The sequence below is a fragment of the Siphateles boraxobius genome, unplaced genomic scaffold, assembly GCF_051911475.1.
Source record: "Siphateles boraxobius isolate OS27281-9 unplaced genomic scaffold, OSU_SipBor_1 20, whole genome shotgun sequence".
NCBI classification, from domain to species: Eukaryota; Metazoa; Chordata; class Actinopteri; order Cypriniformes; family Leuciscidae; genus Siphateles; species Siphateles boraxobius.
Genome location: NW_027508811.1, coordinates 12,976,029 through 12,995,302, shown reverse-complemented (window position 1 = coordinate 12,995,302; position 19,274 = coordinate 12,976,029). Strand labels below are relative to the sequence as shown.

General features: G+C 38.1%; 1 protein-coding gene across 2 annotated transcripts in view; it reads right to left on the bottom strand.

The window, feature by feature from the left end:
• Nucleotides 1–19,274, bottom strand: part of smap1 (small ArfGAP 1) — a 115,009-nt gene that overhangs the window by 82,080 nt on the left and 13,655 nt on the right. For both annotated transcript variants that reach the window (XM_077236933.1, XM_077236934.1), the window contains exons 2-3: nt 4,615–4,748; nt 2,629–2,714 (exon numbers count right to left, since the gene is read on the bottom strand). In XM_077236933.1, coding sequence (XP_077093048.1) covers nt 2,629–2,714; nt 4,615–4,748 — 220 coding nt within the window. The remainder of the gene's footprint in view (nt 1–2,628; nt 2,715–4,614; nt 4,749–19,274) is intronic.

Here is a 19,274-nt window from a genome sequence, read left to right as displayed (position 1 = left end):
TCCTGGAGATCTACCTTCCTGCAAAGTTCAGCTCAAACCCTAATCAAACACACCTGAACCAGCTAATTAAAATCCTCAGGAACACTTAATAATGCAGGGCTTCCTTAAAATGCAAGAGATGCTTTGTTGCATCACGCTGAGATAGAACATGATGCAAACGTTACAGAGAGAACCCGGGAGGAAAGATGATGCATAAAAAAATAGTGCTGGCATAAATAGGAGAAAGAAAAATGAGTTATATGCAGTTAAAAATACACACGTGAAAAATGAGAAAGAAACAAAGAATCCACAAGCAAGAAAGAACTTCAAATTTCCTCTCTCTGCTGATCTGACGTTTACATTAACACAACCAACTTTTCCATTAGAGAGAGAAGCGTTGATGAGTGGGAAGTGAGAGAGGGCGAGAGAGAGTTAGACACCCCCACACTGGAGCAGAAAACATCCGCATTTCCATCTGAAAAAAACACCTGTGATAAAGCAAATTCCATCAAAGCCAGTTTGTGGAGGAAGCTCACCTCTGCTGTCTAGATTAATCCATTTTGACGGTTAAGAATATTGTACCTCATCGGTCAGCATACAAATGAAGCCATTTCCACAGCCACACCAAATGCAGGAGAGCTGATAACGGGCCACGGATGCCAGGGAAATTCAATTAGAGTTTCTGAAGGCGCCAATGAGGAGAATATGGAATTATCCTGGCCGCCACACACACCCAATTAGACTGATGGTGTGAAATAGGACGGAGGAGGATACCCGAGGCAAGAGAGATGAGGCGGAGGAATGAGAGACATGAAGAGTCTTCCTATCAGGCCTCAGAGATGAGGAAGTTCCTGTTCAGTTCTGCTGTGTGTGAATGTGCTGAAAACAGCAGCTGTTTTCTCTGGATCTCTGGAGCCAGAGGTGTGAAGTCGCACAGGCTTTGCCTGCCAAACTCTCACACATCCACCAATATTAGAACAGGAATTCCCAACTGTGTTATATATATATATATATATATATATATATATATATATATATATATATATTCATGATATTTGTATACTTTGTGACAGAACTGAACTGGCAAATGAAATTTATAAATCAACATGCTTCACCCATTTATTCTGAAACTCTTCATATAATTGTGCAATTATTAATACACTACTGTTCACAGGTTTGGAGTCAGTAAGTCTATGCATTTATTTTATCAAAAATACAGTAAAAAACATTTTGTGAAATATTAAAATGTAAAATAACTATTCGCTGTTTTAATATATTTTCAAATGTAATTTATTCCTGTGATGGCAAAACTGATGTTTCAGCATCATTACTCCAATCTTCAGTGTCATATAATCCATCAGAAATCATTATAAAAATGCTGATTTGGTGCTAAAGAGACATTTCTTATCATTATCAATGTTGAAGACAATTGTGCCTCTAAATATTTTGTTGAAACTGATCAATGGTTTTCAAGATTATTTGATGAATAGAAAGTTCAAAAGAACAACCTTTCTTTGAAATGGTAAGGATATTTATAATGTCATCAAATATTTCTGTCCCTTTTGACCAATGTAATGCACCCTTGCTAAAAAAAAAAAAAAAACATCTTAAATGACCCAAAACTTTTTAAACATAGATGTCCAAAAATCATGGTAACGTGCAAACAATCAGTGCAGTTCCATGACAGTGCTTTTTCCCCCTTACAGTACCAATTACGTGCATTCTTATTCATAAAAAAACCCACAACATCATATAAAGTAAAGTTTGCCTTTATCCAAGTTTGAACAACCTGTAATGCAAAAGTTCATCACCTAACTAAATGTCTCAAAAAACATAATGGTATCGAATGTGAAAGACAAAAAAAAAGAGCTCTTAAGCTACAAGAAGAATATTCATGCATGCATATTCATGGTGGAAAATATGTAGTATTTTCGGGAGAAGAAGACCGAGACTATCTTTGGAAAGTTAAAAATAAGAACTGCCTTCAAGCCATAGTTATAGAAATGTTCAAAAATCACTGGTGTGTCCCTGAGTTGCCTAACCAAATACTATGAGTAGTGGTGATAAGAACGATTAGTATTACACGAAATTCAAATGTAACATCACTTCAATTGCAAGCTTAAGAACTGTGAGCAATAATTTGTGGAAATACTCCAAAAAAAGTATTTGGCAATCAAACATTGAATACTGTATCTTCATTTATCAATTTTGCAAGACATTCCAATATGTAGAACTACCTTTAAAACAGTAAATTACACTGATGTACAATTACATAGTACATACATACTCTAAACCCTTCTCTGACAAGAGAAAAGTTGCTAATGCTGGCTACAGAATCTGATAGTTTGTTTGAATTTGGCAGTGGCAAGAAAAGAGTAGGACGCGACACCACAAACTCTGCATAAACTCACAAATAAACAGTTCTTTGCATATTACAAATCTGCAATTTGTCTTTTCTAGAGCCAAGAAAAGGGATTTTTCACTTTAATCATATCAATTCTCTCCAGACGATCAACAAAGCATCTGTACAACAACAACCTCGGATTAGAAAGTTGATGCTGACTTTTACCAACTGACTAGCAAAGGCCATTAGAGCATATTGCAACAAGAATCACACAAACAAACACAGACAGATAGACTCAAGGATACTGGTCAGTTTGCGGCCGTCTGAAGAGTTCTGGGAGATGAGCTTCATACAGCTGTCTTGCCTTGGTGTTGCCCATGCTCTGCACACTCTAAACAGAGAAAGAGAGACAACAAAGAAATAACAGGTGAAAATACATATAAACCAACCAAGTACTTTGCTTTATGAAAAACATTGCAAATCATATTTTAGTTCAGCTGAAAATGATTGAGAAATTAATTCAATTATACTAATTATATTATTTATACTGCTTAGATCCCTAAAAAGACATAAATCAATCTCTCTCTTTCAGTGTCAGAGTACTGAAATGACCTCTGGATAAAGAGTGACCTCAGTCATCCCTTGAAGGGATGGAATTTGATTGGTTGATATGCACAATCGCCGGGGCAACAGGAGTGATGGTGCAAAATATCTGTACCGTGATTCATGCCACAAATCCCAATTTCTAATAAAGTTCCTAATAACTTCCTAATAAAGCAAAATGATAAAACACATGAACTTTCACCTGAAACAGGCTTAAAATAAAACTCTGGTTACAAACTCAGCCATCTGTGCGAGTTCATGGCCTTGATTTTTAATTAACCGTGTAATCCTGTACTCAACCACTGTTCGAACATATACAAATTACACGTAATTGCATTATCAGTTCAATGTCACGTACGTCTAAGTCTGTCAGAGACAAATTATTATGAGAATGATGGATCAGAGTGAAGGAAGAGGAAATGCTGAAAAACAGACAAGTAATTACCCATCAAGAATTAATTATCCATCCAGATGTCAATTAATATGCAAAGGGGAGATGCAAGACTCCCTTTTGGTTGCTTAAAATCTCATAAATCTTTCAAGCCACACTGCTCTTTACAGCACAACACACAGAGACCTCCAAATACAGTTACACACATATATCTGTGATTTGAATGATGTTTTTTTGCACCTGAAATAGCAGTGTGTTATGGAGACATCACTCACACTACAATAGACGGCCTAATAACTTCAGGAAGTGCTCTACAAGGATTTTTATGCTGGCTTGATCAAGCGAGTAGTAGGCTTGCTACAGTAGTCGTTTACACACGGTGTTCGGTTGCACACTGTGTAACAGAGTACAAGTGATATCAATGATGTCAAATTTAAAAGATCATCCTTCCCACCCCCAGTGTTATCGGTAATACTGGTGTTGTTGCAAGTTTATATAAGAGGTGTGAAAATGTCTGTAGTACAGACTTTCATTGGCCCCAACACAAATATGACAAACATATTTTTCAAACACATTTTATATGCTATTTAAAGAGGTTTGCAGATTTGATTAGAACCTCATGTGTGCTAGCCAACTAATTACAAATATTACTTTGGCAAAAGGTCAATATAGTTGCAACCCTAGTAAAATGTTTCCATTTGCAAGCCAAAAAATCATGTACACAACAAATTCAAATTTTTGGGGTGATTAAGAGTTTTTATTTTTTTAATAAATCAATATTTTTATTCAGCAAGGATGCATTAAATTGATTAAACATGATAATGAAGTATTTATATTGCTCAAATAAATGCCGTTTGCTCAAAATTGATAATAAGAAATGTTTCTTGAACACAAAATCAGCATATTAGAATGATTTCTGAAGAATCATGTAACACTGAAGACAGGGATAATGTCTTCTGAAAATCCAGCTTTGCAATAAGAGAAATAAATTGCATTTTAAAATATATTAAAATAGAAAACGGTTATCTTTAAATGTAACTATATTTCACAATATTACTGTTTTTACTGTGTTGAACAAATAAATGCAGCCTTAGTGAGCATAAGAAAAACATGAAAAATCTTACTGACCCCAAAATTTTGAGTGGTAGTGTGTGATCAATGAATGTGAGACATTGTTTAAAAAAAAAAAAATAATAATAATTTGAGAGGTGGGTTATCAACAGGCCTGAAACATCTCATTCAGGCCTACAAAGAAAGAAAAGACAACTAACACAGTGTTACACTAAAATACTCATACTTGTATCTGCTCGGGGGTCCATTGGTCCAAGTTGACTGATTTGACGCGTGATATATGCACTCCCAGATTCCGGTGTATTCCAGCACAGCGGATACAAATAAACACACCAAGATTCCAAGAGGCCCATCGAGGTCCTGTGGGGAAAGAGAGCGAAAACAGGCAGATTTTAGACCTGCAGTAAAGCACTTCCCATTATCTGAAACAGATAACACCATCATAACAGGCAGTGAAGAAACAGCAGTTTAAAATAAATCTTCTGAGTCATGGTGCCGCCTCAAGCTCCGCCGCGTAATTCTGCCTTGCCACAGCATCGAAGAAGCGCCATTGTTTTGTGATGCTGAAAACCATATCTAAACAATGAAATTTTGCAGTTGTGATAATAAAATTTGATCCAAGCGCCAGATGAATGCAGCAGGTAGCCCACCTGAATCAAAAGTCAATAGCCACAGGTACCGGAATAAAAGGGTGAAACTACATTGTGAGACTCCTGATCTCATCAGCAACAGAAAAAAAACGGAGAAGAAAAATGGGAATTGTGCTACAATACAGACTGTATGTGATTATCTTAAGCCCGGTGTGTAATATTCAGCTCTCAGAAGTGACTATAATAGCACGGGGGTGGAAGGAAGTGCTCTGACTGTAGATGATATCAAAGGCAGAGATGGAGATGGAGGTTATGCATCTTTTAGGGATGTACATGTACGCCAAACCCAATTCCCATAACATTTAAATGGAAATTTTTTAACTGACTAATCTAAGAAACCCCCAGAAGACAGTCTATATAAGCGATCCATTTGAAATAACCTACTTAATCTATGAATCAAACAGTCAACTCCCATACTGAATACAGCTGAAAGAGATTATGATCATTGTATTTTAAACGATGTTTTCCAGCAATGATACATTTAAGATTATATTACGGGGCTGTTGAATGTTTGAATCTGATTGGTTGACGAACGTTCTAAGGTGTGCAATTCTTTTCAGGGAAACGCACTGCTAAAGTAGTTTCAAGCAGGTCTTGACCATATTCATTTTAGGGCTGGTCCGAATACCATTTTTTGAGCTTCGGTAGTAATGAACATCGAATATTCGAAGCTTCGGAATCTCTATAGCCTATGTCTGTCTGTCCGTTGCATTTTGATTATTTCGAGAACCGTTCATCCAAACGACTTCACAAGGGAGTGCAGTGTCATATTTGGTGCAATATAGATAGACAGGCGAGAGGCGACACGTTCAGAATTAATAAACCTTTAATAAACTACAGAACAGCGCTAGCTGGATGCGCGCGCGCATCACGCGAGCAGAGCTTATATGCTCTGAGAATGGACACTGCACTAGTGATATAAAACACACACAGGTCTGTTAACTTAAGCAATATTTTCAATAAGGTAGTCTAATATTTTTCTTACTAGCAAATTACTGACAAAGTAGGGTAGATTTAAATAAAGAAGCGGCGCGCCTCACGCATGCAGGGGCTCCGAGAACGGACACTGCGCTAGTGATATAACACACACACACACACACACACACACACACACACACACACACACACACACAGGTCTTTTAACTTAAGCAATATTTTTAATAAGGTAGTCTAATATTTTTCTCACTAACAAATTACTGACAAAGTAGGGTAGTAGATTTAAATAAAGAAACGGCGCGCCTCACGCATGCAGGGCATATATGCTCCGAGAACGGACACTGCGCTAGTGATATAAAACACACACACACACACGTCTTTTAGCTTAAGCAATATTTTTAATAAGGTAGTCTTATAATATTTTTCTCACTGACAAAGTAGGGTAGATTTAAATAAAAAACGAAATTTAAATAAATAAAAACGAAATTTAAATAAATAAAAACGAAATTTAAATAAATAAAAACAAAATTTAAATAAAAAAAACGAAAAATAAACGTGACGTCCCAGTAAAATCTCAAAGTCTCCTATATTTAGCTGTAGATTAATTTAGATTGATAAGGGTAAAAAGGATAATACATTTTGTTTCTATTATTCTATGTTCCACAATGTCAAAGCAACGCAGCTTAACCCAAAAATACAAGCTCATGCATGCACTTCTGTCTATACAAACTCCGCTGTTCTGCGCTCTAGTCAGAGAATACTCCCGTTGCAGGAACACATAGTAGTCCAAGAAGAAGCAAATATATTTATTAAGTAGATATAACGAAGTTATATGTTAAGTATTATATTTCACCAGATTTTATAGTGTAAAACATATTCAAGCGCGAATGAGAACCGTTTCAAGAGGGATGCCAGGTGTGCAAAAAAAAAAAAAAAAAAGAATATTCGAATGTCACATTTTCAAATCGAATACCAACACACCGAACGAATATTCGAATATCCGGGTCCAGCCCTAATTAATTTAACCCTTTCACTTCGCCAAATGATTTCATTTTCAAAAGGTCCTTACAGACTACAACAAAATAATCAATAGTACACAATAGGATAAAAACATCGAATTATTATGTTTTTTTTGCCACAAAAGTAAGTTTTATTAAATGTACGAAAAGCACTCTCTTTCTCCCGCTTTCTCTCCCACTCATACACACATACAATACGGACACACACTCGCACAGAAACGTTGTCAACGCTGCTCTGACGATTTTATCAGTAAAACAGTTTAGCAACTGAAAAGCGACATGACATCTCACACTCAGGTAATCTCTCTAATAACTGCATTAGTCTGAAATCAATGGCTCAAGCCTCCATTACTAGCCAAAAAATTTCATTTTAGAATTAGCAACGGAGGCATGGGATAAGATGGTCCTAAATACAAGAGCGTTTTAAGGACAAAAACATCTGAACAATATCTTGAGATGTGGTAACCTTAGTATAAGCCGAATAATTGACTCTGGTCTGTTCAATTATTAGAAAATAATGCACATCCATGGAGTAACAGCAACTCCTCTTCGTGTCATTACCACCTCGTGTGCATTATTTTCTAATAATTCAACTCCCTGTCATCAACTTTTCCTTACATATTCTATTCTGTTGAATAGACGCCCAGGCGACCCCCAGACTATGCTCCTGTAAGGAGTACAGTCTGGGAACAGGAAAAAACCCCTCAGCAACATTAGCACATAAACAGTACAATCTACAACATGAACAAGACATTGCAGCACGAGTGGGGAGTGGGGGATGGAGTTAGTCCAGCCCAAGCAAGCAGCCGTCCGGTCCTGCAGCCATTATGGCGCTGGTCACAGACCCGCCTGTCAGACTGGGGGTACGAAGCGGCGGCGAAGGCGGGGGATGGGGTGTGGGGGGGATGCATATTTGTGTATATGTAAATAGAAATATAAAGTAAAACATAAATGTGAAGAAAAAAAAAGTAAACTACTAGTATTTGCAACGTCGAAACTCACGGCATCGTTTAGTCGACTAGTCTCGCACTTCCCTAGTATTTTTCAGCTCTGTTCGAGAAACTGAGCTCAAGTAGTCAATAGCGTTTGTGTGAGAAGTTGCGAGGAGAAGTGGATGGATTGGGGGGTGCGGGAACACTGGAGCGGTCCTGACAGCTCTTTGCTGGTGGGTTGGTGTTGGTGAGAACACTGCTCCTGACGGGCTATAAATCACAGGGTTTGCTGGGAAATGGATTTCTGTGGTTCACCCGCCCTCTTTGGCTTTATCTACACCTGTCAGCCATCTTAGGACACATCCAATTCGCTTCCTTCGTCTCACGTGCTCTCGCAGTACGGAGCCGTATCCGTGGTAGCGGGGAGGGAGGATTGGGGGGGGGATCTGTATTCTGCCCGCATGATGCCTGGCATGCTTTTGCATGCCCATCATGCAACAGTAGAGTAAACCACTGACCCCAGCAGTGCCACCCTCACAGCTCCTGAATGAAAAAAAAGCACTCACACAACTACAGCCATTAGAATAACAAACAATGCCGCACTGTTTCTTCACTTTTAAGCGTGTTCATAATTCATCCTGCATGATTGCTCAGGATATTAATGGCTATCTTGCTTCTGTTCTGTGCTCAGATGACAAAAGGGGACGGGTGACACGTGAACAGGCTGATAAGATTCCCCCAACACACTGGAAAAACTCCGGTAACTGCGGTAATGAGAGAGAGCGGGTTTCCAGTCTCTTATCTCTCACCCACCCCAAACTACCATCCGGCTGGTTGCACCAGCCCCGTCTGCCACCCTCCCAGATTTATTAGCCCAATAAAAGGCTGCAAGATTGTGTCTCACACCGCTGCTGCATAACTCACCCACAATTAAAGAGGGTTAATTTGTCATTGAGTAGAGCCCGGTACAGTGAAGGGTGCAATGCCCCTGCAGAGGGGAAGTGCTAGAGGAACTCTCTCCACACCCTCCCTGCTGGACTAAAACGCTGCAGTGGGGGCTGGATATACTTATTATTCAGAAGGTGTGGGGACCCTGAAATGAATTTACGTAATTTATCCATGATTCTTACAAATACTTTTGTGTTTCTTTGTGAGGAAACATCACAAAGAGTTTTTCGAGCAGAAGAATTGAGAATAACTAAAACAAATTATACTGACTACAGAAATTCCCATGCCTTTTAAGATTTTAATAATTTATGAATTTTCCAGAAGTTCCCTGATTTTCCAGGTGTTCCTTCCAGGTGTGTAAGAACCACTGATCTATATAGATCAGTCATGAGAACCCTGCATCCGGCTTCAAAAGAAAACAACAGTTCAAATAAAAAAAATAAAAAAAAGGAAGGGCACATTTAAACATACTAGAGCTGCACAATTAAATAAAAAAATTTAAAAAATACCTTTTGCGATCTCAATTTAAACCCAAACAATCTTATTCCTAAATGACAGCGACTCGGCCATGTCTATTAAACCTGAGACAAAATCACAGAGTGGAACATTCAAATTTGTGTTGCCGCTAAACCAGAGAGAGCAGATAGGCTATGAAACAGCTTCTTTTAAACCACACAGTATCGTTACTTATTTCTGTGTTACAAATGTGTTCAAATATCACAGAAACACTGGGATAAAGGTTTGTAGTTGGAATATAAACACTGTTATCTACGGAAGTGATCAAAATCATTCACCTTTTGAAAGTAAATTGGCGTTTCAAAAAACAATTGTATCGATAACAAGTGACTGTTAAACAAATGTTTTTTAATGAGTCATTGAATCGTTTATTCAAACCATTTTTTTTAAATAATTCATTCAAATGAATTAAACATTTTAAATAGACTGCAGCAATTAACATTTTGTCTGAACCTCAAGTAAATTACGTTAAGTTGTTTAGTTGTGTTTATAGTGGAAGAATCATGATCTCTATTTATTTATTTTAATTTCTCAATTTATCCAGAATAGTGCAGTTCTAAACACACAAATACATTTATTTTCAATATGCCTGCAGTGATACGCTGAAATATTTAGAAATATTTAATCAGATAACTTCCCCACAACAAAAATCTGATCAAAAAGGATTACAGGCAAAATATTTAATTAGCATAATAATGCCAGTGTAAACAGTAATCTGTCTCGGCTGCGCACTTGTGATTGGCTTATCCGAGATGTAGGAGGGGGCCAGAAATAGCAATAACAAAATATCATAAGTAATTTAATATCATGGTAATATCAAATATTACAATACTTTATTATGATTAAAATAATTAATTTAATATTTAATGTTTTAGAGAATTAAATTAAATTAAGTTGAATATTAAAATAAAACAAAATAATAAAATAAATGTAATGCAAGGATTAATTAAATATTTTACAAGTCAAAGATATTTATTTGTAAGATTCAACATATCAAATGAATGAACAAGTCTGGCATCAACAGCTGCCTGGCACTGTGTAGCAGTGCAATACATTATAAATAGGATTATTGGATGAGCAACATTCAAAATGATAAAATAACCAATATACACAAACCTACAGTATGACAGCACATCACTTGAATTGCTGCTACATTGCTGGCAACCATAAACAATCTACACTGTCTTTCTCTTCATCACAAAAAACGAAGTAGATATGTCAAAATGAAATTATTCTAATTAAAATAAATGAAGCTGTGTGCGCCTGTCTGCAACAACTTGCAGTGTAGACTGGAGCTTTAACATAACATCTACCATTGCGTTGTGTATAACCTACTGTCAAGTCACAGAGCCCTACTGAGATGGATGTTAATGCCAGGTGTAAACAAGGACTCAGAGAACCAGCCAAGAGTAAAGGTCAGATAACTAACTACTGTCTGTCACAGCCCTGCAGACAGACATGTCTACATAACAGGAAGTGTTGCGATTGAGAGGAAGTGGCAGAGGCTGCAACCAAGACATGTCATGACCTATTACCCTACCTAAGCTCTCCCATTCTGAGGGAATTGATGACGGCCTCTAGTGTCCAAAAGGGGGAATTTCTGGGGAATTTTTGTGACATGCCCGCATGATCCTTCTACTTCCTCTCATTTTCATCTTCCCCAGTCCATTCATTATCTCCACAGCTAGTTGCAGCAAATGTAGAGCGGTGCGGGCGAGTCCCTCAGTCAACATACATTGGCTAATAATTCACCATTCCCCTCTATGAAATGGGAACCGGATGCTGTGAACAAGGCTGCACTAGAAGGATGTGAGAGAGAAACTGTTCTCAGTAAGACTGTGGTGTGCTATATTTAGACCTGAGGAGAACATGCAAAGGACGCTTTCAACAGCTGGGTAGTGAGATAACATTTTTGGGGAGCCTATAAACACAGGACACCCTAAGTGTGCAAGGCAGCCCTTCCCTGAAAACTCAATTAAAAGGCAGGCCACATAAATTATTCAGTGTCTAAACAATATCCAGAGCAGGGCTCCCTGGGACTTGTAGGTACAGTGGGAGATTTACAGTTGCCTCTGCAGTTCCCAGGTCTCTGCCCACTTCATTGAGGAGTCACCCCAGATTTATAAGCCTGTAGCTCATTTGCTTGCGTAGAACACACATGAACAATGGAACATGGCCGATATAAGATGTGTGAATCACACAAACTCTTTGTCCCTCACACATGTCATCTGTGCCTTTCTAGCACCTGTCTCACTGAAAATTGATTGGCTGCATCATTTCGTCAATGTCACCTCAAGGCTACAAGAAAGCATTTGTCAAAATAAACAATAGTCCTTTCTGCCCTCCTCCTTTCACTTCTGGGGGCATGGGTAACTGTGGCGACGAGAGCCCCTCTCGCTCTTTTCACTTCCTTCCTAAACCCCTCCATCAGCTCTGCCAAAGAGGGAGGAGAGAGAGACAGAGGGAAAAAAGAAAGAGGGAAGAAGAAAATACAGGAGAAGAGAGTGCCACTGTACTTCACCCAGAAACCTCAAAGAACTGGAGGACCCTCCAGTTACGCTCGGGTAACACTTCAAAAGGCTGGTGCTGATTGTCCTAGTCTGGTCCTGGCACAGGGGCCAGTTGCTGTGTTTCAGGATCCCACATCATAGCTGCCCTTCTCAACATCTGACTTGCTTTTAACAGCTGAATAGGATGCAAAACCTTTAACGAATACTTATGAATGGCTGTGGACAAGAGGGGTATTTCAGCTGGCTATGAGAGTCTTTTGGCGCTGATTATAGCAGCCATGGTAGCATCTTGTTACCAAAGCACATTCCTTGTGTGTGAAAGCACTACTTGGCAATAAAGTGATTCTGATTCTGATTCTGCCTGCAGTTTAAAACTAATATATCCGTTCAAAAGTTGGGGGTCGGTAAGATTTTTTATGTTTTTGAAAGAAGTCTCCTATGCTCACCACGGCTGCATATATTTCACAATATTACTATTTTAATACATTTAAAAATGTCAAATGTTCCTCTGATGGCAAAGCTGAATTTCTCATCTTCAGTGAATATTATCAATATTAATCAATATTGTATATATATATATATATATATATATATATACACACACACACACATACACACAGAGTACTCAAATTCATAAAAATATATTGTCATATATATATAAATGTTGCCAATAAACCTGATTTGCAACGAGGTTTGAATAATTTCGAACTGTATACATACAGTAATACACACATTTTCACAAATGACATCAGAAACAAAGGTCCAACAATGTGTGTATTCTGGTAACCCAAAACACAAACAGTCTCAGTGCAGTTCCACAAAATAATATGCATGTGTCTTTAAAAAGATCTCGCACTGCTTTCTTTAACAGTGCATGACAGTGTTGATGATGTTTATATAATAGACTGTGTTTGTGTTCATGCCTCACTTGGTCTGTAAGGGCAAGCCACGCTTGTACAGTGCATCTGTGCGCATCTCTAAGTAAGTCACTGAGAGCAGTGACTGCTGAGTATAGGTCACTGCACAAAGCATGCTGGGAATGTGACGGTGGGATCCTAGTAAAAAAAAAACAAAATAAAAAAACAGGAAGTGAGGCAGCAGAAGTTTCCTGCAGTGCCACTCAGCCTAGTGAATCGGCACAGCAGTCCATCAGACACACACCTTGATGTAGGCATGGACACACACACACACACACACTTTTGTACTGCATAAGGTCACCTATTGAGCCTTTTAAAATTGCTGCTGCCATTTTCTTAAAAGCCTCCATTTTTCTCTCATTAGAAAAAAGTGACGGAGGAAAACCACATCGCACAGATCTCAACCTGCACTTTTTTCAACACCAAATAACAGGCTGTAAATGTGCATGTGTGTACTTATTATCATAACTGAAGGAGAAACTATGTCTGGTTATGCAATAGAGTGGAGTGAGAGGGGGATATGCGGCTCTGCCCCTTCCATCACAGTTGTGCCCATTAGTGTTGGTGCTAGCTGTACGGACCCCCAGCTGTTTGCCGTAGTGAGCACACTTCATGCAATCTGAAGGGCCTTTCACACCAAACGGTAGACGAAAAAGCTAAACGAATTGCAGGCGAATGGTCTATTCACACCAGGAGTGAAAGCATATAGTGCTGTACGAAAAGCACATTCACGCTGGTTCAACAGATACCATAATGCACCTGTAATGCAGCTGGTCTATTAGAAGCACAGGATGCAGAAGAAGCAAATTCATTGGCCAAGTTCAATAATAAAAATAAAAATATTGAAACACAGATGTGATGTTTAGCTAAAGTCATTAGCAGTTTTTGTAAAATGTAAATCAGAGATTCACCATAAAGTACTGGCTGATAGCAATAAGCCAATAATTATATTCAGTTTAAGGCTGATGACAGAAATTCAGTTTTATTAAAATACATTAAAAGTAAAACAAATTTGTTTTTTAAATGCTACAAGTGACCTCAGGCATTATAACATCTACAATCTGAAAATGAAATTAGCTAAAGATTACATTTAAGAATATTAATAAATTATTATTAGTTTTAAAGTTTATGGGAACATTAGATGACTGATACATGATACATTTTAAATCGCAAAACACAGAAATAACATTTTTTTGTAAAGAAATTTATAGTTTTATTCAGCTAGGACACAGTAGGACAGTAAACACTTTTAGGCTACATTGTCATATCAAAATTCTATTTTAATAAATGTATTTTTGCATTTCAACTTTGTTGAAGTTTTATTAATAAATTGAATAAAACTTCAACAAAGAATCCTGAAAATATATATATTACAGTACCTGTTTTGTGCATGTGTGCATGTATATAAATATAAAATGTTGGTGCAGCAAGCGTTAAAGGGTTAGTTCACGCAAAAATGAAAATTATGTCATTAATGACTCCCCCTCATGTCGTTCCAAGCCCGTAAGACCTCGGTTCATCTTCGGAACACAGTTTAAGACATTTTAGATTGAAAATCTATGTATGGTATACGTTCCTTGTCCAGAAAGGCAATAAAGACATCATCAAAGTAGTCCATGTGACCTCAGTGGGTTAGTTAGAATTTTTTGAAGCATCGAAAATACATTTTGTTCCAAAAATAACAAAAACGACGACTTTATTCAGCATTGTATTGTCTTCCGGTTCTGTTGTCAATTCGCGTTCATGAGTCCGCTGACGTAAGACGAGCTGACGTGTTATCTGGTGCGCCCGAGCTTCATTTAGAGTCTGAGGGAGACGCACGCTGTAAACAAATCAATCTTCACAAACATGTCTAAGGATTTCGACAAAGGGGAAGACTTGCATTTTTTTTAACCAGACATATTTATTTGAACCCGAATACACGGACGCACCAGATACACGTCAGCAGCGTCTTACGTCAGCAGCGTCACTGGCCTTGTGAACGCGGATTGACAACAGAACCGGAAGAGAGTACAATGCTGAATGAAGTCGTCGTTTTTGTTATTTTTGGAACAAAATGTATTTTCGATGCTTCAAAAAATTCTAACTAACCCACTGAGGTCACATGGACTACTTTGATGATGTCTTTATTTCCTTTCTGGACAAGGACAGTATATCGTCCATACATTTTCAATGGAGGGACAAAAAGCTCTCGGACTGAATCTAAAATATCTTAAACTGTGTTCCGAAGATGAACGGAGGTCTTACGGGCTTGGAACGACATGAGGTTGAGTCATTAATGACATCATTTTCATTTTTGGGTGAACTAACCCTTTAAGCTTTAATATTAAAACTTTATTTTGGATTTATTGATAGTACTGGGCTCAGTTCACATGGGTCGAGTTCTTTCTTTGTACTGTGTGTGTAGATTGACTGTACTCGTCCTCCACCACCGAAGACCATTTTTGACCCAGAAAAAAACCCTGCTGGTCTGAACAGCTTCATAGGAATACATTTTTTCTTTTCAAACTGTTGTTAGTGCTAAACATTTGCATTTGGTGCAAAAGGGCATAAAAAAGACAGAAGCATGCAAAAGGGGTCGTCCTAGAATCATGCATCATCCTGAGCATCTTTCAGCACTGCACAGAATGGTAACAAAACTAATTGGTGTTGATGGGAGTCAAGAAATGTAGTGTAACCGTGACGGCGAGATTACGCTGTGCTGCGCCTGGGAGTGTTTTCAGATCCTTCCTACCCATGTAACCCCAAAAACACCCACACACGAGGAAATAAACTCAAAAACCAAGTGTGAAACAGAAGCGCACGGCAAGCATATTTAAATACCAACCGTAACAGCAGCAAGCGACCCACAGAGCAAAGAGGATTTATCTGAAAACTAACCGTAAGACGAAAACGCTGACTACATATACACTATAGCTTCCCCTGTGAACTACATGAAAGATTGAGAGTAAAATCCTGAAGTAGACTGAATGTAATAAATGTACCCGTGAACACAGGGCTTCACACAAACCAAATTACAACCTGTCAGATTCTCAGCTGGTGCTTCCAAAAAAAATGCACCAAGGAGATTGATCAGCCGGCCCTAAGATCAACAGAGAAGGGTCAGAAATGAGAGAGCGAGCAGGGCAGCTGGGAAAGGTGATTCAGGATCAGGTCTTTTCTGAGACGGATGTGAATATAAAGAACTATAAGGATACAGAGATGGAAAGCGCACCATGGCCCGAAAAAAGAGCCAGTAAGGACTCCACTGCACTGCTTTAACTATAGTGTATCCTCACAGCTCCCCCTGCAGGGAAATAATAACTAAGAGATGTTCTTCAAAAGGTGACAAAAGCCACCAAAATGATAAATTGAAATAAGAAGCTTGTGAAAACTGACTAATTGGTTCAAATCAAGCTCTTAAAAGGATAGTTCACCCATAAAAGAAAGTTCTGCCATCATGTACTAACCATCAAATTGTTCCAAACCTGTATGACTTTCTTATGTGGAACATAAGACATTTTCCGGATGTTGCCCACATACACATTGAAAAGACAAGTGTAAACGCACTTCTGATCGGAATGTTATCGAGGACGTTCGGAGGTAGTCGAGGACGTATTGTGATCGGATCTAAGTGTAATGTAAATGCAATCCAGCCATCGTGTTTGCATGCACAGATGGATGTCATAAATCCCTGTCCAGTCTCCCCGCGAGGCTGTCAGAAAATAATGGCCATACGCAGGTTTAGACAAGAAATTAAACTTATTTGAACCTTACAATAAACATCAATCTTTAAAACGGTTTATTTAGACTTACATACTATGCTTGTCAGTTTTCATTTTAATTGTGCAACATTATCTGAACGAGGAGATCACCTGTACAATCACAGTCAGTCATGAGATCTTAATGAAGAGCTGCACGCTGCTTTGCCAGAGGAATCATTGGAATCTGAATTTTTTAATGTTTTAAATTTTGAATGTTTTTATTGTTTCAGTATGTTTATCAATCTACCATTTCTGTCACTATAGTGATTGCACGCTATAACCTTAAACCCAGATGATCGATGATGTGACTTGTTTAACATGATCAACCCAGTTATTTTTGTATGATCAACTCTGGAAGTAGGCCCATTCCTTCCTTCAAAAAAATAAATTTGATCTAAGACTGGAGATTGCACAGGAAAGTAAAGTGAGTGAGTGAAAGCAATTGGTACATTGTTTAATTGGTATCATCTTTACTCTTAATCTGGTGTCGTGCCACAGACCTAATTTAAATGTTATGCAGGAAACAGAAATCCGATCGGTTATCCAGATACAGAGGCTACTTAATGTGAACAAATGTAAATGTGCCGTGTCCTGATTGGCTAATGATCCGATCTGCTTGAAACAATAAGACTATTGGCTGGGGACGTGCCCGAAACAGAATACCAAGTTCGGAAAGGAAATTACACATTCTAAATGGCCCTAAAAGGACATGGTGATGTAAAAATTAAGATATAGGAGGAAAAAATATATTTAAATGCTTATGCATTCTATCGCAATTATATAGTTGGGTAATTTAATTGTACATAATTTGCTGGTATCAGGGAGCTGCTATTTGTGTGGTATTGAAATCGCTTTTGAATGCGCGCTCGCTTTTGAGTTTGCGATCGCACGTGCTCTGTATCTAGGTAGCGGAGGTACTGACCACACATTTTACAAGATATATTTGTCAATGACGCTCCGGATCTGTTGCGCACCAAATCCTCTGCCATTGTCCTGTCAGTCATCTCTCCTTACTATCTTCATGTGTTAAGTGAAATCTGATGTAGCCTACTGTAATGTAACAGAGTACCGTATCAAGCCTAACCATGTCTCTCTAGGGGCTTTTCCATTTTCCATGCCTTTCCGAAATTCGAATTTAGGCTTTGGACACATCCCTGCTTTTAGTGTACATTTAAACAAAGCCACAGTAGCTTCTATTTCCCCATATTGATCAGCTTTTGTCACAAAAGGCTTCGAACAATGCTGCAAAGCATTTTGGGAGGAACACGAGTCACACTGAGAACAGTATGAGCATTGCAGCCCTGCTGTGCCACTCCATATGTACTTTACTGCTCAAAGTGTCCCAGACAGCCATAGAAGCACATGATACTGTTATGACGCGGTGCACACTAGGGATGCTAATGATTAATCGAAGATCGATTAATTGACGATAATAATTGAATCAATAAAACGTATCAATAGTCGATTAAGCAAGGTCATCATTAGAGTACGTAATTTTGAGGTGCGCGTGGCTCATGAGCAAAACACGTGCAGTAGACAAACAAGGAAATTGAAACGAGCGTGCCGGAGTTATGTATTCTAAATATATTATTGTCTTTAAGCCATGCAATGGATTAGGTAGGCTAGCTGTTTATTTTGAAACATAATTAATTATTGATTATCTATCTTCACTGCATTTATATTTATAACAAAATGAAATAAATAAATAAAACTCTTTTTGTTAACATTTTATTAAACATTAATATGTGGTTTAGACAATAATGTGCATATTTAGTCTGATTATCTTCACAGTACTGAAATATGACAAAACATAACCCAGTCTCTTTTTGTTGACTGTCAGTTTTAATGATCAATAATAGCCATTATAAAAGTATAAGTAAAAGGTATAAGAAGCTATTCAATAAGAAATAAAGCAAACAATTCAGTCAAACGTAAAAAAGTCAGCCCTCAAGGAGGCTACAATGGTAAAGTTAAATAGCCTAAATATATAAACTTATGAAACTTAACTCTGCCCTCAGCCAAAACGATTCGCCAGGGAACAAATTATTGATTCATGAGACCAAAGATTGCCCGTTAGATACACGAGACGAATTATATCTCATGTTTAACCACTACAGAGACATCATTGCCAGCAACAAACGTCAGAAGAATAAGCCAAGGTAATTTTCTCCTCTAAAAGCGCTTGCTGATTGATGCATTCTGGGATACCTGGGTGTCTCAAGTCCGCACAAGTCACCTCTCGATGCATCCTCGATAAAAGGGACGGATCAAGAACACACCCAGGGATTTGAACGGTTCTTGGCTAGATGTGAACTTTGAATTGGAACAGAACTTGGACGGCGACTGATGACGTTTGAAGTCCACAAGAACACAAGTACAGACAAGAACGCATATTGAAAAACGGCCCCAGTTTCCATTAGTTGAACTTTGAAATGACGTTGGAAAACACCACGTCATGATTGTGCGACACGATATGATCATGTACTGTTTACATGTGCTTCAGTGGCGCTTTTTCAGAAACAAATATGCTTGTTGTATTCTGCTAGTTGAGACCTTTTGAATGATAAATGACAAGTCTATCTGTTATGTACGATGATTTTACAGTTCACATTTTCATCTAAAGCATTTATCTTTTCAGGCTATGAAAAAAGCACTACTAATTTGTCAGCAAAGTTAAAAGCACTAGTTAAGTGATAATGGTCATATCCCTATATT